General features: G+C 66.2%; 1 protein-coding gene across 3 annotated transcripts in view; it reads right to left on the bottom strand.

Annotated features, from left to right (window-relative positions):
* Positions 1-20,349, bottom strand: part of CDH22 (cadherin 22) — a 72,028-nt gene that overhangs the window by 29,073 nt on the left and 22,606 nt on the right. The window contains exons 2-5 of one of the 3 annotated variants that reach the window (XM_025191997.1): positions 18,356-18,558; positions 16,430-17,344; positions 12,180-12,474; positions 4,327-4,446 (exon numbers count right to left, since the gene is read on the bottom strand). In XM_025191997.1, coding sequence (XP_025047782.1) covers positions 4,327-4,446; positions 12,180-12,474; positions 16,430-16,696 — 682 coding nt within the window. In that variant the 5' untranslated portion in view covers positions 16,697-17,344; positions 18,356-18,558. Of the gene's footprint in view, positions 1-4,326; positions 4,447-12,179; positions 12,475-12,854; positions 12,962-16,429; positions 17,345-18,355; positions 18,559-20,349 lie in introns of those variants that run through there. The other 2 variants (XM_006035793.2, XM_025191998.1) reach the window with 2 other exon arrangements.

The following is a 20,349-nucleotide window of genomic DNA, read 5'->3' as shown; positions in this document are numbered from 1 at the left end:
CGGTGCTGGCCGCCCACAGCTTCCAGCGTGAGCCAGGTGAATCGCAGAGCAGTCGCCAGGCGAGGGGACACTCGCTACATCACACAACCACCATCAGCTCCCCGCCACGGAGCCACTCGTGGGCGAGACGGGCGCGCCTCCCGAGAGGGCGAGCGCCGTGGGCTACTCAGTTCTGTGCGGAGGTAGCTGCAAGGCTGACAGGTCCCAGCCCCCTGGGCAGGCCGCGAGGATGCAGGGCCGGCACTGTGGCGGGGCAGGGAGGAGCAGGCGGCCGCAGCACGAGCGGCTGGGCCGGTCCCAGGAGCAGAGGCCTGTCCCTGCCGCGCACAGCGACCCTGCCACAGCCCCTTGCTTGCACTGACCCTGGCGCCCAGGCTGCCTGCCCAGGGGCAGCTGCGGGGAGGGGAGGGAGCCCTGCGTCTGCCCGTCCCCAGCCCCACAACACACAGAAGCGCCGGATCCCAGATCCCTCCTGCCATTAAACATTCATTTCCACTTTGCAGAGTAAACACATCCCCCGTCCTGGACTTCATTAAAGGGCCAATGCCTTGGAGAGGGGCCGGGGATCTCCCACCCACACCGAGAAACCTCTGCAAGGAGTACGTCCCCAGCACCTGTCCCTGCCCCACTCAACAGCACAATCCCAAAATGGCCCAGGCATCTGGCACCCCTGGGAGGAGCAGGGTCACACATGTCAGGGCACACCTGTGAGCACTGCTGCACACACCTCGTGCTCGGTGCCGCCGGGCAGGGGCCAGGCAGGAGCAGGCCCCTTTGACTCTGGGGAAGAAGCAGAAGCACATTTTCCCCCCAGCTCTGAGGCCCCACGCCCCAGCCCAGGCTTCCCTTGCTGCCAATGCACTGGTGGCTAGGTCTCGACCAAGGCCAGGTCTCTGCACTGCTGTGGCGAGGGGGAGGCTCCTGGGACTGGTCTGCTCAGACCAGCACAGCTGGACAGAGCCTGGGCCCAGCCCTGGTGACAGCCCCCGCCCCCGTCGGAGGACAGGCTCCTTCCCCGCGCTGGGGGGAGCTGCTCTGTGCACGGGCGTGCTGAGCCGTCCTTGCAGACAGAGGCAGCAGAGTGAAGAGCTCGCTGCGTATCTGCCAGGCCGCAGGGCTGGCACCAGCTGCGACTGCCGCCAGACAGGCTCCACCATGCACTGCCGCCCAGGTGCTCAGGACAGCTCCCTTGCAGCCCGTGCAGAGCCGGTCGCACACCTTCCCGGACAGCCTGACCACGTCCTCGCGAGCAATCGCTCTGCCGCAGCCGCGTCCTGCACCCTAGGCAGGCTGTGGTTGTGCACTACCAGCTCTGCACTTCACCGCTGCTACCTCCAGCAGAGCCAGGCAGCTGGCAGCAGCTGTGCAGCCCGCAGCTGGCGGGAGGGGAGGAGGAGGAACGCGAGAGCCGCACGCAGTCCCCAAGCCTGGACCTGCCCAACAGGCCAGGGCCAGTGCTCTGGCCCCACAGACAGTGCCCATGGGCACATCCAGAGCCAACACGACCCCGGTGCCTGCAGCCCCTGTGCTTGCGTGAGCCACGGGCAGGAGGGCCCCGGGCACGTGCAGGCACACGCTGGGGGCTGGAGCACACACAATACAGGCTGGCGGAGGCGGCTCTTGGAAGACGCCACAGGGCTGCTGTTCTTCTGGAGGCAAGGAGAGCTTGTAAACATCAATTACGCTCTTTCTTCACATCCTCCCAAGCCCACAAATGCCGGCACGGCTCAGCTGCAGCACAAGCGCTTTGTTGTGCTCCGCGCTCCCCGCATTCCAATGCACGCGGCGGAGACGGGCCGAGCGACGCGGCGCGCCCCGCCCCACGGGGATGCAGGCGTGCACGCGCCCCATCGCCACCCGCCACGCTCCTTGCCAGCAGAGGCAGCCCGCGCCCCACGGCTGGCCCACCTCGCTCAAGGCAGGACCCATTGCGCTAGGTGCTGCTGCGCATGCAGCAAAACCCCAGCACCCCCCGGCTGCTCCCAGATCCTTCCAGCAGGCAGAGGAGCTGGCTGCCCAGCCACCTCCTGGCAGTCAGCGCACCAGCCATGCCCTGCCTCTCCCCATGCCCCCACGTCGCTCTCATGCAGGCACGGAGAGAGGGAGACAGACACAGGAGAGGGAGGCGGGGGCAGAAGCTGGCACCTGGGCTGGGAAGATGTGTGCATGGAGCGTGCCGCACAGCTGCCCGCATGGGGGCGGGAGCCCAGTGGAGGCCGATCACAGCCAGAGGGAAGGTGCGTTGTTCTTCATGCCGTATGTTATCAGCAACAGCACGTGCCAGGCTTTTATGGATCTTTTTATGAGCATTAATAACAGCGGTGGCTCTGCGCATTACGCTGCAGCTACGGGCAATTAAACCTTGTGCTCAGGGCAGATGCGGGGCCTCTGCAGGGGTCAGGGTGGGCTCCCGGCCGCAGCACTGCACAGGGAGGTGCTCACCCTCCTCTGCAGCCCGCAGCCCTGGCCACAGCTGGAGAACAGCCCCGGGGGCTGGGGGACATGGCTCCAATGCAGCGCCGCCGACCCCACGTCCCCCCAACAGACACATCCTGCGCAGGCTGCGACTCCGTCTCTGGGGACGGGGGATGCCCGTGGTGCTTTGCGACTATGCTGGCAGCCGAAGTGGGATCGCAGCTTGGCACACGGAGCGGCATGGCACAGCGCATCTCCAGAGTCCTGGAGCCGGCAGCTCGCTGAGGGCCACCAGCCTGCGCGCCCCAAGTGCCGGCTCAGAGCAGCCCCTCTGGAGAGGGTGTCCGTTCTTCCAGCAGCATCAGTGTCTGGAGAAGAGCCAGCCCAAACCCCTTCGCAGCGCAGTGTCTAGCAGGAGGGTTTCAGGGCCACGTAGTCGAATCCCAGGAGCTGGGAGTCCCAGGACTCCACGTAGGGCCCCGGCCGGGGGTGCAAGGCAGGAGCCAGAGCGCCAGCGTGGCCCGAGCTCCAGGGCTCTGCACTCTCCGTCCTACGCCACATTTCCAGGGGGCCAGTCCTGGGCCTCTGCTCAAGGCTGCACCCAGCCCTTACTCAGGCCAAGCCCTCCCAGCACCCGTGCGAGTCCCACCTGCATGCAGGAGGGGCAGAGAGCTGCCCTGGACAGCAGCTCCCCCCCAGCCCCACACCCACCCACCAGGGAGGGGTGAAAGGCACTCATACATGGTGCTGACAGCGCAGGAAGGGCATCTGGGCTGGCTGGGACAGGACCCAGGGAGGCAGCTGTGCCTCCTCCTGGAGCAGCAGGACACCCTTCCCCACGGCCCCCATCCGCAGAAGAGAAGAGCCACCATGCCCGTCTGGCCTCACTCGTGCCCATCCACCGCTGGCGGCTCACACGAGCTTCTTGGGGGCACCAGGTGCGCCTGCCCCAGCCCCGGGTTTCAGAAGCCACGTGCCTCGGCACAAGCACGTGCACGCACGCATGCATGCACACCCTAGCTCTTACACCTGTGTGCACACAACAGGCAGCCTGCTCATCACTCCTGCTCATATTGCTCAGCAACAGCAGAATAGGTCTGGTTCAAACCTGCACAAGCTGCCTCCCCGGGGCCCAGAGCAGCACGGAGAAATGTCAGCCTGACAGGAGGCGATTGCACAATCGACTCGCGGGGACCAGTCATCCCAGCCCACGCCACAGCATCCGCATGGCACGCCCCGTCCGGGGCCCCAGCCACCTGGCTGCAGGACCCGCTGCGGAGGGGAGCCGGTGTGCCGGGCCCAGCCGCATGCTGCCAGGACACAGCGCTCCTACCGACGCTCAATAAATTCCTGGCGCTTCACTGCACGCCCCGTGCCTTCAACCTCTGATTAAGGCTGAAGCCTCTTCCCTCCCCGGCAAGTGAGGCTGCAGTTAAAGGTAACGAGCGGCCTGGCCGGGAGGGCAGGAGAACGCACACCCCAACATCCCGGCAAGGCACTGCTCTGCGCCGGGCTGTCAGCGCACCATCCGCTCGGGATTTACAGCCGGCGCATTTTACAACGGCTCCATTACCGGTTATTAAGGAACGGAGCAGCTTCTCCTGCGCGTTCGTTAAATATTAATAGAACATTTATAAACCGATCCTTAATTTAAAGTGTTACCTTTAATCAAAGCCCTGGTGATAACAACACAGCCTTTGGTAGAGCCCCTCTGGTAGCATTTAAACTGCTCCCACTGAGAGGTCTGCGCGCCTGCAGGCAGGCTGCTGCGCTGTGCTGCGCTGCGCCGCGCCCCGCGGCCCCCCCCCGAGCAGCCCCGGCCAGCCGCCCCGACCCCAGGCTGCGCGGACCAGCCACTGCACTGGTGCCTGGCCCCAGGAGACCAAGTCCCCTTGCCCGGCAGGCACTAACCTGTCTTGCTGTCCACCGTGAAGTGCTGCTCGCCGTCCAGCACGCTGTACACCACCCGGGCACTGCTGCCGTACGTGGGGTCATCGGCGTCCGACGCCATCACCTGCATCACAGACGTGCCTGGGCCGGGGAGACAAAGCAGAGGGATGAGCGTGAGCAAGCTGGGCCGAGGGAAGTGGCCTGCAGGACCGTGCACAGCGCTGAGAGCAGTGGGGACAGCACCCCTCCTCAGGGGAGCAGGATGGGATGGATGCTGCTGCCTTGGGAGGAGCTGCTGGGAGTGCATCGCTCTCGAGCCTCAGTGTCTGCGGGGCTGGGAACAGGACACACTGCCCTGGGGAGGGGAGCACAGCTGGGAGCATCTGCCTGGGGAGGGGCTGGAGGTCCGCACGGTGCCTGGGGCAGGGACATCACAGCCCGGCTGCCCCTTCAGGTACTGCCGAAGGGCAGTCTCCCCTGGAGCTAAGCCCCCAGGGTGTGGCTACATGGGGGGGCCGAGCCCGGGGCCGTCACGGCAGCTCCCTCTGCCGCAGCTTGCACGGAGGCCGGGGGCCGTTGCAGACGCCCCCCCTCCCCTCCCCGAGGCCTAGACACAGCAGCACGTCCTCATGCTCCACACGTAGCAGGGCAGGAGCAGTATAAATTGGATAAAAGTCCATCAAACGGCTGCAATTAAGTTATTGATTTTCAACACTGCCTCATTAAACAGGGTGCTTCACACTGACTGTCCCCGTGATGGCTCTAATTTGACATCATGTTCAATTTGACAAAGGCAGGACCCCGGACGTGAGCTGGGGCGGGGATGGAGGAAGCAGAGCCAGGCAGGGGCTGGGGGAGGCGGGAGGCAGCCGATTCCCCTGCACCAGGAAGACGCCACAGCCACATGGCGAGGCCACACCGCAGCGTCGCACTGCCGACAGACCCTCCCCACCAATGCCAGGCGCCACGGTGGCAGCGCCGGCCCGCGCAGCAGGCTGGGGCCCAGCTCAGGATGGGACGTGCTGATTGTGGGAGGCACTCTCCTTCGGGCAGCGCCCAGGGGCCGAGGAGCTCACGGCCTCGGGCTGCAAAGCTCAGACCAGGCTGGGCCGTGAGAGCAGGCGCTGTGCGTGGCCCTCACTCCTGCCGGCTGGAGCTGCCCGTTTAGGCTCTGCTGCCGGCAGTCAAGTGCCCGCGGCTCCCTGCCAGGCCTATCCAGAGCCGGAGGCAAGCCTAGCTCGCTGCTGGCTCTGAGGACACCGGCACTGGGCTGCCCCTTGCCCTCCCCCTCCGCTCCACCTGGCCCCCCGCCACCGCCCGGCATGAGCCTGGCACCTGCAACGCGCTCCCCACCCCCTGCTCGGGGTGAGGGCAAGGGCTCGGGAGCACCGCTGCTCCGTGTGCGACAGACAGGCCTGGGTCACAACAGAGGCATTGCCCCGTTGGGATGTGGTGGGTGCCGAGCAGAGCGCGCGGCGCCCGCACCCAGCCGGGCCAGGTGCAGGAGGCTCTGCAGGGAGCTGTGGCTGCTGGAAGGCAACGGGCAGCAAACCTGACGGGAGCCGTGCGGCACAGCCCGCCAGCCCTGGAACGGCTCCCAGGACAGCCCGGCCGGTGGTCCCAGGGCCCCCAGCTGTGCCCTTCTCCGCCCCTTGCACCCGACGCTGGCCCCTAGGCCAGGGGGAGCATCAACCCCACTGCAGGTCTGGGGACAGAGACGGCCCCTGCCACCGGTCAGGGGCATGCAGCACAGAGGCCCGGGCTCCTGGCCCCATCCCGGCCTGACCCCGCCGCAGTGCCAGGAGGAGGACCCAGGAGTCCTGGCTCCGGTCCCTCACTGCAGGCGTCAGGCCCCCGCCCGGAGGCAGGCGAGCCCGCAGCGAGGACAGCATGTACCTTCCTCCGTTGATTGAGTTTCCTGGCATCTGCCTTCGCCATAAAAGATACAATAAATAAAACCCAAACATCCATCATGTGCAGCAGTGCGGGCCCCGCGACCAGGAATCCTGCGCTCGCACCCGCAGGGATAATTAGCCACGTAAAATGAGCTCAGGGCGCCAGCCCCTCCCTCGCCGCTGGCCCCATCTACATAACGGTTAATGGCTCGGGCACAACCTCCCCGACTCTCTCCCGGCTGCAAGGGTGAAGCATGCTGTGGCCGATGGAGCAGGAGCTGCCCTGCCCCCGCGGAGCCTGGACGGATGGACGGACGGACGGACGGACGGACCAGACCACGCACAGCCTGAGCCGGCTCCGCCGGGGGTCACCCCCACTCCTGCAAGACCCCTGAGCGCGAGCGCGGGTCCAAGCAGCCCTCGGCCCCCCAGGGATGCTTAGGAGGGGCAGGGCAGGCTGCAGGACGCAGCGGATGCAGCCCTTCGTTCTCAGCCCCCAACATGGCTGATACCTGCTCCGGCTGGCGGGGGCCAGACCCCTGCTCAGCACCCAGGGGTGGGGGAAGATCCTGGGGGGGTTAAGCAGCAACCCCCCCAAAGGCCCCCCCCCCCACCACCACCACCGCTGCTGCAGAGCCGGCAGGGCCGCGGGTCAGCTCCCCGCCCGCTTCCAGCCGCGCCAGGCTGCGCGCACCCCTCGGCGGCTGCAGCAGACCCGCAGCAGCCCTGGCTGAACTATCCCCACCCCGGAGCAGCACAGAGGGGGGCAAGAAGCCACGCAGGCCCTGCCCCACGGCTGAGTCCTGCAGCCCCCCCAGCCCAGGCCTGAGTGCACGCTCCCCGCCACACCGCCGGCTGCTGCGCCCGGTGCATTAGACAGTCTGAGCCCCCGTCCCCAGGGACTGCTTAGCCGCGGCTCTGACAGAGGATTTGGTTGATGGGAAGCCTCTGCCTTTGCACAGCGCTTGTCCCGAGACATTAGTGAGCTCCTCTCCTGCCTGCCAGGGCACACGCGGCGTGGAGAGCGGGGCTGTGTGGGACCGACGGCACGGGGCAGGCCTCCACTTCTGCCCCGCCGCGCTGCAAACACGGCCCCTCGCTCAGCGCTGCTGGGGCCCACTGCCCTGGTAGGCACCTGCTACACCAGGGCCACGCTGGAGAAGGGGCCGAGAGGCCGACCCTTGGTGCCCGGGGCAGGGCTGAGCACCAGCCAGGGCCCCAGCCCAGCCCAGCTGCCAGGAGTGGCTCCTGCTCCAAGAGGTGCTGGCACGGAGAGGAGAGACGCGGTCTAGGCCCCCACACTACCCAGCTACCATGCACCGTCCCCTGCTGCCCCGCACCGCAGAGCATCTCAGCACAGGCCGCTGCACTGCCCCTGCCCCTGCCCCTGCCCCGAGGGGCCACAACATGGCCTGCAGCCGCTGCGCTGCCCCAGGGCTCGGCACCATCTCCCTGCCACTCACCCGGGGCAAATTCCCTCATTGCTCCTGGGACCTTGTTATCCACGCTGCTCTGGGCCTGCTGCGCCCGCTCCAGCAGCGCTCAGCTACGATGCACGTCACCCGGCAAACGCAGCGCGCACGGATGCAGGGGGGAAAGGGGCCTGGGCACCCACCCGCCCCATCCCCGCCTGGGGCGCTCTCCTCCGGGCAGCAACAGGCCGGGGAAACCCTCTCTGGCCTCCTGCGTGCCAGGGCTGGGCGCCCCGGAGCACGTCCACGCTGCCGTTGGGAAGGGAACCCGAGCCCAGCTGTGCCTGGTCCCGGCCGGGAGCCGCGACTGTGCAAGCGCTGGCAGCGATGGCACCCCTCACCCAGGGGCAAACAGGCAGGAACCTGCTTGGCTGCAGCAGGGCCTGGAAAAACCCGGGGCTAATGAAACCTGGCAGGGACGGCCAAGCCCTCGCTGGTGCACGGTGGGACGAGGACTTCTGCTGGGCCCAACGGCATCCTGGGCAGCACAGCCCGGGCAGGCAGAGCCCGGCACAGCCAGCCCCGGCGGGGAACGTGCACAGGTGCAGCAGGGAGCCACGGGGTCCAGCCCTGCACTCTGCTCCGGATGGCCTCAGCGTGCAGGGGGTCCTGGAGCTGCAGCCACACCGTGACCCTGGAGCTGAGCTGGCGAAGTGTGGCTGGCGTTAGCCCACCAGAGCCGCGGACGGCTGATGCGTGGGTCCCCGGCCCCGGCTGCCTCCAGCCTTGGCTCATGTTTCAAGCGCTTGGTATTAAAAATTAAAACCCACCTGTCGGATCGCCTGTAAACGCTCTGATTACACATTAAACAAATCCCTTTCCTCTGCTTCCAGTGGGGAGATTAAATGATCCCTCCCGGCAATCAGCGCTGGTGCCGAGTCGGGGCTTGACCCCGTGCTTTCTTTCCGCACTGCCAAATCGCCTCTAGTCTGGACTGCTGAGCCGCACTGCGGTGGGACGGGGGTGCCGCGGACCCTGCCCATGACGCACGGCCTGCACGCTGGGCCCCGGGGCCGGCCTGCAGCCCCGCGCCAGGACCGGGCCGCTGCACGCCGGCCGTGTGCAACCTGCAGACCTCGCACCAGACGGCAGCACGGGCAGGGCTCGGGAGCCGCTGGCAGCTGCTTGCAGCCCCGGGGAGCCTGGGAACGGTGCCGCAACGCAAAGGATTTGAGAGGCTGCTGTCGGGAGAGGAAGTGCCTGCGGCTCCCAGGCACTCGGCCAGGCGCCCGCGGTCCATCCTGCTGCCGCCGTACGAGCCCGGCTTCCCCCTGGGCCCACCCTGCCCTGCCCGGCTCCAGCTCCGGCTCCGGCTCCACCGGCCTCGCCTGGGACCAGAGCAGCCCCTGGTGGGACAGCTGCTGCAGGACGTCCCGGCCAGGAGCAGAGACAGGATCAGACCCGGCCCCGGCCCCAGGCACAGGTCTGAGCCCCGCTCCGCTCCGCTCCGGCGGCAAGCGCAGGGCAGCAACGCCACGAGTGACAGTGCTCCAGCCTGCACCATCGACCTGCCGCGTGTCAAGACAGGCGCAGGGAGGAGCCAGCCTGGAGACCTCGGAGCCGCAGCAGCCCCAGGAGGTCCAGGGCCTGTCCAGCCCTCCGCCTCGGCCCCCGCCCCACAGGCAGGGGCACCAGCAGGGAAGCCCCAGCTCTCCCAGGCTCAGCCCAGCACATGCCTGCTGCTGTGGGCCCCAGGGCAGGAGGAGAGGGGCTGTGTGTGGCCAAGGCTCCCAGCTCCTCTCTGGCACTCTCCTCTTGCTCCCTGCTGGTTTGAATTTCCTGGTAGATGCTGGGAAAGTGGATGCCGTTCCCCCCAATTAGCCCTCCTTCGTTATGCAAACACTGGCCTTTGATCTGCTCCCTGTGCTTTACTCTCCTCTGTGCCCAGGACAGGCCGTGCGTGGCTCAAGGGCTGGGCTGGGCACGGAGCTGGCAAAGCACCGAGCTCCCACCGGGATGGCCCTGCCCATGCTCAGCACCACCATGCAATGCAGCGCTGCGGGCACAGACGGCGCCCGGCGGCACCAGGGCTCCACGCCTTCCCGCGGGCAACCCTGCCGTGACGGGACCTCCGAGCAGGCAGCTCGCAGGCGCTGGGTGGGTGTGGGTGCCCATAGGTCTGGGGGGCAGCGCTGGCGCCCAGGCCCGGGCTCCTCCCGGGTGGTGGCTGCGGCTTGCGGCACGTCAGTGCTGCTCCGAACACTTCTCCCCTCTTTCAAGTTCTGAGCACTTTAATTTGCAGGAATCGCCTGCTTTCATGTTGCGGCGCCACGCGTCTCCCTGCCTCTGATCTTCGATTTCGCACAGACACGTCTCCTTTGATACGTCTTGTTCGCATCAGCCTCTGATCAGGCAGCTCCATAATTGTGAGTGATTTTCAAAGCAGCCGGAGCCGTGTCTGGAGCATGGAGTCGCCAGTCCCCTCCCTTCCTAAAAGTTGTTCAAGCAAAATAAATTAATCTAATTCCCCATAGCCCTTCAGGAGCAGGACAGCTCTGGGGCTGCTCTGGGTGCCAGCACCCCGGCTGGCGGCACGGCCATGGATGGGGAGAGGCCTCGTTGAGGGGTGACGGGGCGCTCGGGGTGCCAGGAAGTTCCCACAGCAGCTCCCCCGGTCTGATGACTCCTGTGAAGATGCCAGAGGCGGTTGAACGGCTCCTTAACAAGCCAGCTAACAAACAGGCTGCATTTGCTATATCCAGAAAGAGCCCCGCATGCCATCCTGCGTGGGGCTGAGACGGCGCTGCCCCACTGGCCACGTGCCCCTGCGGGTGCTCACGGTGCCACGGCCCAGACCCCTTTCCTAAAATGAATGAGCCTCTGCCCACGGCAGACCTGCAGAGAGCAGCGCTGGCCCCTCTGCCGCCAGGAGCCCCCTGCCCTCTGGCATCAGTGGGGCTCAGGGACGCTGCCTCCTCCCAGGGCCTCTGGGCCTTCCTAGCTCCACCGCTCCGCCGGCTGCAGCTCCTCCCGTGCTTCCGCGCACCTGTCACTCTTCCCCCTTTCATCTGCTGCCGACTCCCCGGAGGGACCTGCCTTATCGTTTGATGTCAGTCAGTCTTTTGCAGGCTCTGTCTTGTGCCTTGATGCAGCCTTTGGAGAGCGCTGATTTACAGTTCCTGGCTGCAGCGCCAGTGCATGCGCTCCACCTGCTCGCCCCACACCGGCGGCCACCTCGGTGAGCACAGGGGTGCCTGGCCCAGATGGGGAGCAGCATGGCACCCCAAGCAGGAGCCCAAGGGGTCAGAGAGCAAGAAACCACAGCTGGATCCAGGGGCCTCCAGCTGTGCTGGGTAACGAGGCGGAACATATCACAGCCCCAGGCAGGGAATGAGGGCAGCCACGTGCAGCACCCATTGGCTGGGGCCCCCTCCACCCCCCCAGGCCACGGGGTGCTTCTGCAGTGGGACTGGAGACGGACGGTGACTTGGGCGCTAGCTGAAGCCTGTGGACAGGGAGCGCAGCTGCAGCCCTTGCTTAGCCCTGCAGACGCGTAGGCATCATGGAAGGATTGCACGCAGCCAGACAACCATCACCTCTGCGCCACAGAGCCAAGGCCGGGGGGCAGGAATGGGATGGGTTGGTGCCTCAGACAGGACAGACGTGCAAGGGGTGGGCCGAAGGGAGGGGCTGCTGCAGGGAGGGCAATCCAGGGCTGTGACACCCCAGCAGCAATGGCCTGCCCCAGTGCATGCCGCAGGAGGCTGCGGAGGGGGTGGCACGGGGAGCCCAGGGCTGGAAGAGCACGACCGCAGTGGCACAAGAGAACTTGCACGTGTGAGCACTGTGCGTGTGGCCAGGCCACTCTGCTGGGCTCAGCCCTCCACCCCCAGGCACCCACGGGAAGCCGGGAGGGCTGCAAAGCGCAGGGCAGGGACACCAGGGACAGGAAACAACCAGCGACTCTGCCCACCCTGGTTCTGCTCTCACCCCCAGGTGAGGGGTGGCGGGAGGACACCCCAGCTCAGCACCTGGCCCGCTCCATGGTCAGCTGCTTGCCAAGGTGAGAAAAGCCGTGAGGAGCCAGTGTGCTGGGGCCGTACGCCGCACAGGCTGGGAGAGCCCAGCCCAGGACGATGGGTGCTCAGCAGATGCCTGTGCAGATGGGCAGAGACAAGTCGGGGAGCACAGGCACTTGCCAGGCAGATGTGGCCGGGGCAGAGCGAGGCGCTGTCCCCGCAGCTGCCACTGCCTCCTCCGGTCACCACGGGCAAGGGCCCAGGGCCTGCTCCTGCAAGCCTGCCCCGAGACCCGCACAGCGCTGCTGGAGCAGAGCCAGCATCCGGCGCAGCCGCTCCCCGTGCCAGCCCGCCAGGCTGAGCTGCACGCCTGGCCCCAGCCAGCGCTCAGCACGGAGGATTTATTCACTTGTTTTCCTGACGACGCCTTATTTATTCTCCCTTCCTGGCTCCCCCTAGCTCCGGTTGCGCCTGGAATCCCCGGGATTTACGGCCGGCGATGGTGCCGTACCCGAGACGCGCAGCACGGCACAGCAGCGGGGACCTACCTACGGGCGACAGCTCGGCCACGCTGCCAATGTAGGGCCCCTCCAGGAAGCGGGGCTCGCTGTCATTGATGTCCTGCACCTTGATGATGAACTCAGATTCGGGCTCCAGCAGCTGGTCGGTTTGGCGGTCCCGGGCCTGAGCCCGCAGCGTGTAAAATGTCTTCTGCTCCCGGTCCAGGCGCTCGGTGGCATGGATGTCGCCCGTGACCTCGTCGATGAGGAAGATGGTGCCTGCGCCCTCCCCGGAGATGGTGTACTTGATGGAGCCGTCCCCCTCGTCCGAGTCCGAGTGGATCTGCCAAGGGAGGAGCAGAGGGAGAGCGTTAGCGCAGGCCCGAGCCCTGTTTGCTGCTCCCACCCAGGAGCCCCTGGCTGCAGAGCCAGAGGCAAGGGCAGTGCCACGCAGACAGCAGTGCCCAGGCTTGGGCACAACCTCCCACTCCAGCCTGGTCCCGCACTGACACGATGCGATGTGCCTCACACGTCCAGCCCCTGCCCATCCTCACGCAGGCCAGCTGGGCTCGGGCACACAAAACAACACCCTAGAGAGGGTCGAACCCAGTCTCTGCCACCAACTCACTGCGCAGCCTCCGCCCAGCCACCAAATGCAAGCCACACAGATCAGCCCGCGTGGCTCAAGCTGGACGAGCACCAAGAGCGCAACACAACAGGTACCGAGGGATGGAGATGGGGCGCATCACCAGCCCACTCAGGCCCCTTCATGCTACGCTGCGAAAGGGGCTCCATCACGCCAGACCCCCACCAGCTCGCTGCCCCTGGGCCCGCTATGCCAGGGCGCAGGCGCTGGCTCTCCCTGTCGGCACTGCTCCAGCTCTCGCCTGCTTCGCGGGCAGCCTGTGCTGTCGGAGCCGCTCTGCTCTCCACCTGGGAGCTCGTAAACACGCCGCACGCCAGGCGCAGAATCCCCGGCCTGGCTGCAGCCGGCAGGAAGCGGAGCGGCTTGCCCGGCGTTCAGAGCGAAAAACAGCCCCGGGGGAAGCTGCTTTTGTGGCCAACGATTTCCTCTTCGTTTTCTAATTAAGACAATATTTGAAACGAGGGAGGGAAAGGGTAAACAGCAGCTCCCCGCAGAACTGGCGCTGCCTGGAATCCAGGCCAGGCGGCCGGAGATAATTTTATTGGTGGCATTAAACTGAGTTATGAGGTTTTTACAATCCAGCCACTTATGAGAAATCTATTAACAGTAACTGGACAGGCAGAATGCATCTCTACGGAGAGCAGCGTGGGCATTAATTGGGACCATCCATAACGGGACAGGCCCCCGGAAAGGTTTCATCAGACGCCTTCATTTACTCCCCACAATTTCTGCTGAGAATCAGCAAAGTTGCCAAAAAAAAAAGAGCCGTCCATTAATCGGCTAATGAAATATGAAAATGTTTATGGGCCATTCAATCTTCCAAACTGCAGTTCTATAATCCACCTTTCAGACACACAGCTCCACCAGCAAGAATTTATACCAGAGCTGCCTCTTTTTACGACGCCTTCATTATATTTGTCTTGTTAGATACAGTTTATATATTTATTTATTTCATGAGTGAGGTGCCCACACATTAGACAATTCGGGGCCTTTTACACATCATCTGTATATTACCGCGCGCTTCAAAATACTTGCCCAGTGCCAGGAGGTGCATCCGCCTGCCTGCCATCACCTAGGAAATGCAACCGCCCACCAGAAAACACCCCTGCCTGCACGCGGCTGTGCAGAGAGGACACCCTGCACCCTTTTCTAGCACAGCCTACGTCCCGTCGCTCAGGGACTGCCCTGCAGCCTGGGCATGCCCCACCTCTGCAGCCGCACGGCCGCCCACCTGTCCCCCCCCGCCACCTCCTGCCCCTTGGCCCCATCGCCTCTGGGCGGCCAGCGCAGGGGCTGCTCCACGTCCCCTCCGATGCCACCGGCCAGCTCAGGCTCAATCACGGGCACAGGAGGCCCTGCCTGCCCGGCCAGCAGCCAGCCACAGCCGTCAGCCCATCCCTGCCTTGAGGGCCACCGCCCCGGAGCAGCCACCAGCAAACCTGCAAACCGGAGCAGAGCCTGCACCCCCGGGGCTGGGAGATGGATGTACCAGGGAAGATTAAATGAGCTCTGGCCCCACTGCTCCTGATGGGGAGGGTGGGGAGCCGCGGGGCACCAGGCCAGGGCACGCCCAGGCGTGTGCTGTGCAAGGGAAGAGGTGCTGGCGTTGGCGCCCGGGCCCAGGGTGCAGGCAGGCACCCCAGGCAGACAGATGGTGCGGCCAACAGGCTGGCGCAGGGGGAGGCACAGAGCACCCACAGCCGGACTGCAGGAGCGCCGTGGTCCAGCTGCGGCTGAGCCACGAGCCCTGCGCCCCATTGCACACATTGCTCCCGCCCTGCACGGGCGCTGGAGGGACTCAGCAGAGCCCTGGAGGGGTGGACGGCACCAGCTGTGCCAGTGCCTCCTGCCCACCGCCGCCCTCGCCCCCGTTTGCACCTGGGACAGGGCTAGGTGCCCAGGCGGTGAGCAGGATCCAGGGCCAGTGTCAGCCCCTCTCCTCTGCCTAGGGACCAGGCAGGCACGTCCGGGCAGCGCCAGGCAAGGGCCCCTGGCAAGCAGACAAGAACCTTTCACCGGCTCTGTCTGTTAAAGAGGGAAATTGTTTCCCTGCCCAAAAGGGCTAAAAACAGGGATTTTACGAGGCCATTAATTACTTCCTACTAATTAAATCAAAATTAAATGTGAACAGAGGTGCATTTTCCTTATGAAAAGCGATTAAGCAGAAAGCACAGATACACAAATAAAACATGACGCTGGGACTGAGGAAGAAAGAAAATCAAATAAAAACTGGCCCGTAATGAAGGCGCACTCTCTGTTTGCTCCAACTCATAAAGCCCGAGTTCATCAATTTTCTTTAAATATTAGCAACTTAATTAAATCTGCTTTTTTCCCTTTAATCCCCATCTCTATCTAAAATAGATCTGTCCACATGCAGAAGTTTGGAGCTAGTGCTGACCCCATAATTCTATTTAAAAAACCCGAAGAAATCCACATCAAACTGACAGCGGCCTCGGGGGAAATTACAGTTCAGAAAAAGGATTAGCCAAAGAGCCCAGATTGTATGGAAATGTTATTGGACCTCCGAAGAGCCCGGGCAGGGGTGGAAGGGGCAACACAGTGGCCGTGCCTTCCCGGCGGGGGGTGCCAGCGGGACCAGTGCAAGTGCCTCGGCCACAGGAAAGCTCCCAGCTGCGTCGGCCCCGCACGGGTTTCTGCACGGCGCGGGGCCACGGCAGTGCCCACGAGAAGCTCGCAACCCTCCAGGGAGCAGCAGGGGCAACGCGGGCACCTGCGGCTGTGGGTTCCTGGCCACCCCAGCCCGGGCTCTCCCACGAGGGGCGCACAGGTTCCCGGTGATTACAGCCCCAACCTGGAGCAGGGGGAGAGCAGGCTGCCCCTGGCCCCCAGCCCCTCCCGCACGGGCACCGTGGGGTGGGGGCAGGAGGCCAGGCCATGGGGCACCGATCCAGGAGGCAGGAGCTGCGGCACGCCCGGGAGGATGACAGCCACGCCGCGCCAGCTGCACCCGGCCTCTCGGAGCGGTATCGACCCGGAGCACCTGCGCGCGGCTCAGCCGTTTGCTCTGGGCTGGCAGGCGACACGGCGAGCCATGTGGAAAGGGGCTGTAAAATGGGTTCGTTTAGGTTCCCGGGTTCATTTTGGAAATGAGGCTGTTGCTAGGCTACCTCTGGAATTTGACAAGGCCTGATGCTTCGAGGCGCTCCCCGGGGGAGCTGCGAATTAACTGTAACTGCAGCGAGCGCCGCCGTGGAGGAGCACGGCTCTGCCGGCGGCTGCGGTGGCAGGCACGGGGCGGTGGTGGCTCGCCAGCCTTGGCCCCGCCAGGCGTCCCCGCACAAGCAGGTGCATGGCCCCGGCCTCCTCCGGAGGGGGACGGCGAGGCTGTAGCCTCCGCGCTGGGCCTGGCTGAGCCCCCACGGGGGCTCGGGGCATCGGTGTGGCCAGAACGAGCCCACATGGCCCACGCCATCCCCGCTGCCACTCGCGCTACCACGGGCTTCAGGACGGGCCGCCCAGAGCCTGCGGGCCAGCGGTTCCCCTGCCCGGCCGAGAGCCGTCCCCAGCTCGTGGCTGTGCTTTGGGCACCTCCCTGCCCAGCCCCAGCACTGCTGGCCGGACCCCAGCCCTTCCTGCCCTGCCCCAGCCCCGGGCAGCCCGGCGGGGCAGGCAGGCACCCCCGTCACTTTACCTTCCCCACGTACAGCGGCTCCGTGCCCGTGTACTCCTCGACCACGAAGAACTGGTTCCACACCCAGCCGCGCTTCACGCGGCCGCCCACCAGCAGCACGCTGTCCCCCGCGGGCTCCAGGCCAGGGCTCGCTGCCTCCGCGCGCACGGCCAGGGCCCTCGGCCGCTCCAGGGCACAGAGCAGAAGCGACAGGGTCCACGAGAAGCCCAAGAGCCCCATCCCCTGGGCAGCAGCATGGAGTGGGGCTGGCAGACAGGACGCCGGCATCCTCTGGGCGCCACCACGGTGGGTCTCACCAGCCCGCAGCGGGTCTCTGTCCCCGCCGGGACCCTGCTGCGGCAGCCAGACCTCTCGCGACCCCAGCGGGCCAGGAGTCACATGTCGGCCCTCAGGGCCCCGCTGCGGACAGCGACGAGCAGTCCCAGGCCAGCCCTTCGCAGGCTCCGTGCCCGGAGAGAGCAGGTGTTAGCAGCTCCCGTGGCACCGGATCTGCCGAGCGGGCTGCTGGCAGCAGCCGTGCTGCCTCGGGGGCTGGAGTCCGGACGCCAGCTGTGGCCCCCTCTCCGCTCCCCACGCCCCACGCACAAGGTCCCTCAGCACGCGGGGGCAGGGGCACGGCCGTCTGCCAGGACCCGAGGCATCTGCGCCGCGAGCTCGCAGGAAGGGGGGGCGAGCATCTCGGCACGAAGTCCCACAAGGGAGGCGCTGGCCGGGGTGGCACGGGAGCCCCGGGATCCGGGAGCAGGCCTGGTGCACGCACTGCCCTCAGCGTGAGGGCGTTTGTAATCCTCGCTTTCGCGGCCGCTGTTCTCCTGGCTCCGGCGAAGGCTCCTTGGCCCACAGGCTGCCAGTCACCTCCATCCTCTGCCGGCTCACGCGGGCGAGTGCAAGGCAGCCAGCAGCGTCTCCGGGAGCCTGAAAAGGGCCAAGATGTTAGCGATGGTGCAGGAACAGGGCCCACGTTCCCCCACAGGGCAACAGGCCCCGAGGGGCTGCCACCCCCGGGCCATGCATGGGAGCCCAGCATGGCCAGAGCCCGGAGCCAGGGATGGCAGGCGGTGGGCGAGCTGCGCAGTTCCACCTCTGCAGCATGTCCTGCATTTCACAGGGGCCCCAAGAGCAAGGAGGTGTCGAGCCCCCAAAGCAGCAGCTCTGCTCAGCTCGTTCCACGCTCTGCCGGCCCATGCGCCCCCACGCCATGCCACCCTGCCCCGCGCCACCACAGATGCGAGGGAGGACACGGGTCAGCACTGCGGGGGGGCAGCATGCTCATTGTGCACCAGGAGGTGCCTGGAGCTCCCAGGCCTGTGCCCACAGGAAAAGGCTGGTCCGAGTCCCAGGGCTGGAGCTGCAACTTGGGGTCCCTGGCTCCCCCAGCTCCCACCCACACAGCCACAACCCGAGCCCCCAAGCCCCAGCCTGGCCCAGCAGGGACACTAAGCTGACCTCGGGGGAAGGAGGGTCCAGGGTGGGCTCCAGGCACCCAGGTGAGGAGGCGGCAGCTGGCAAGTGCCACATTAGCAGCCACCTGCAGATCCCCACAGCTGGGACATGACACCCCCCCACCCCGGACGCCAAACTCAGGGCAGGCTGCCGCGGTGTCACGCTGCTGCTTCCCTGTCCCAGAACAGCCCCAGGTGCAAACACAGCCCAGGGCACGGTGGGGGGAGACGCCCCACCTCATGCAGCCCCAGGCCCTCAGCCAGCGCCCAGGGCCCCACACGTGATGCACATGCCATGAGGCACCCACCGGGCCCCATGCTAGAGCTCCCCCCCCGACACACACGTGTTGTAGCGCACACAGCCCGCAGCGTGCGCTCGGGGAGCACGGGGCTCCAGAGCATCTCTAGGCATCCGGAAGGATGGATGGAGCAGCTTCACTCGTGTTCCTTCCCGTCTCCCATCCCACGGCCTGGGCCCACTCACCGGCAGGCAGGGCTGCAGTGATGCCTCATGTCACGGAGATGCCTCCCGTGCTGCTAGATGCCGGCGCGTGCTTGCCAAGAACACGCACGCGGAAGCGCGGCGGGGAGCGGTGGGGGCCAGACCCTGCCGTCTCGCCCGCTGACTCAGCCCTCCCACCGGGCGCAGACAGCCCCGAAGTGCTCGTGCCAATTTTGCAGGTTCCCCTGTAAGCAAAGAGCACAGAAGACTGTAGGAGAGACAGATCTAGTGGGGGAGCTGGACACCCCCGCCTGTACCACACCACAGACCCAGTGACCCACTCTTCAGCTGGCATCACTGCACCTCCACCCCGCACCCCCTGCAAGGCCGGGAAAGCCACGACAGTGTGGCATGGTGCAGGGAGCATCCCAGCAGAGGCCAGAGCCAGGCATACACCGCCTCCCTGACTAGCAGGAAAGGGAGCACGCATGCAGGAAGTCTGGTTTCTCACCACACACGCGTGCATGGAGACACTCGCCAGAGCATACTCGTGGGGGCAGCAGCCACGCCATGCCGCGCCACGCATCCTGCATCACTTGCGCCGGGCCACCCCGAGAGCTGCAGCCCAGCCCTGCCAGGTGATCAACGCTGACGCCGCTCGTGCTTCACGAGCTTTGCAAACCAGCCTGAGTGCCAGAGCCACAACCCACGGTTACAAGCCGGCAGCCTCAGCTCTGCCCTGGTTGCTCTGCCCCGATAGCTCCCAGGGCTCTTCCCCCTCCCTGCCCCACACTCACTTCAGCACAGCCCGAGCCCCGGGATGTTCACGGTGCAGCGAATCTGGCCAAGTCGCCTCCCATGCTGAGCACAGGTCACCCCCACCCCAGGGCTGCCCTGGGCACGAAGCAAGATCCGTGGGGGCCCCAGGCCAGCTTGTAGCATCCCCCTGGCCTGCTCGCTGGCTCCCAGCCCCCCCCCAGGCTCCAGGCAGGGCTGGAGGGGAAGGGAGGGGAGGGGACCAGACCAAGGGCACCTCCCTGCCGGTGGCGGTTACACCATTCCCGTGAGCACACTCCCCAGAGCAATGGGGCTGCCCCGGGAGCCGCAACCACAGTAAGAACCGAACGTGGGGCCTTGCACGTGCCCAGGACGGCCGGAACGTGGGACGCCCTCGCCGTCAGGGAGCGGGCCAGGCTACCCGAGCACCTCTCCCAAGCCGTGACGGGGGAGAGGAGGGCTGTTCGCACGAGAAAGCAGGTGGCAGGCCCGTGCTCCAGACGCGAGGCAGTGCCCACGGCCGAGGACAGCGAGCCGTGGGCCAGGCCCCCACTGGCTGCTGCATGGACAAGGGCTCAGCTCTACAACGCCGGAGGAAAGCTTAACCCCTGGCATCAAGGAGTGGAAAGCACCAGCCCAGCCCTGCTCTTTCAAACCCAAACAGCAACTGCCATGGCCACGGGCAGCTCCTACGGCCACCGCCACGCGCGAGGCACAGCTCTGGCACTCAGGCCACTTCCCTGGAAATCCAGTGAGGGACGCCCCAAAGCAGGGCCGGTCGCAGGAGAGACGTGGTCGGGGCTGCTGCGGTTCACGAGGGGCTGGGTCAGCGTTGCTGTGGGAACTGCAACCTTGCCTTCCCCGGCTCAGCCGCCGCGCTGCCTCCCGCAGCTCCAGGACGCACGCGAGCAGCTGGCCCTGCTCCCGCTACACCCCAGCATCTGCCCCGTGCCAGCACGCGGCCCTGGGTGGGGGGCGAAGCCCGGAAACCGGGATGTGGCCCCGCTCACCCCCAGCAGCCTTGCCCGAGCCCCTGGGCTCTGCCCTCCCCAGTGGGGTGCCAGCACCTGGGTGCCAGGGGGCCACAGGGGCTGGCGCTCGGGGGCACCGAGCAGCCGGGCCGAGATGCGGCAGTGCTCACTCCCCAGCGTTACACGCCGCTGGCCCCGGGGTCGCTTCCCTGCCACGCGTGCGTTACGGAGCCAGCAATCACCGGAGGGAACTTCCGCAGCCGCAGCCAGCCCACACGGCAGAGCCCC

The sequence above is a fragment of the Alligator sinensis genome, unplaced genomic scaffold, assembly GCF_000455745.1.
Source record: "Alligator sinensis unplaced genomic scaffold, ASM45574v1 scaffold1369_1, whole genome shotgun sequence".
In the NCBI taxonomy this organism is placed as follows: domain Eukaryota; kingdom Metazoa; phylum Chordata; order Crocodylia; family Alligatoridae; genus Alligator; species Alligator sinensis.
The sequence above is the reverse complement of the archived record's forward strand: the minus strand, read 5'-3'. Positions and strand labels throughout refer to the sequence as shown.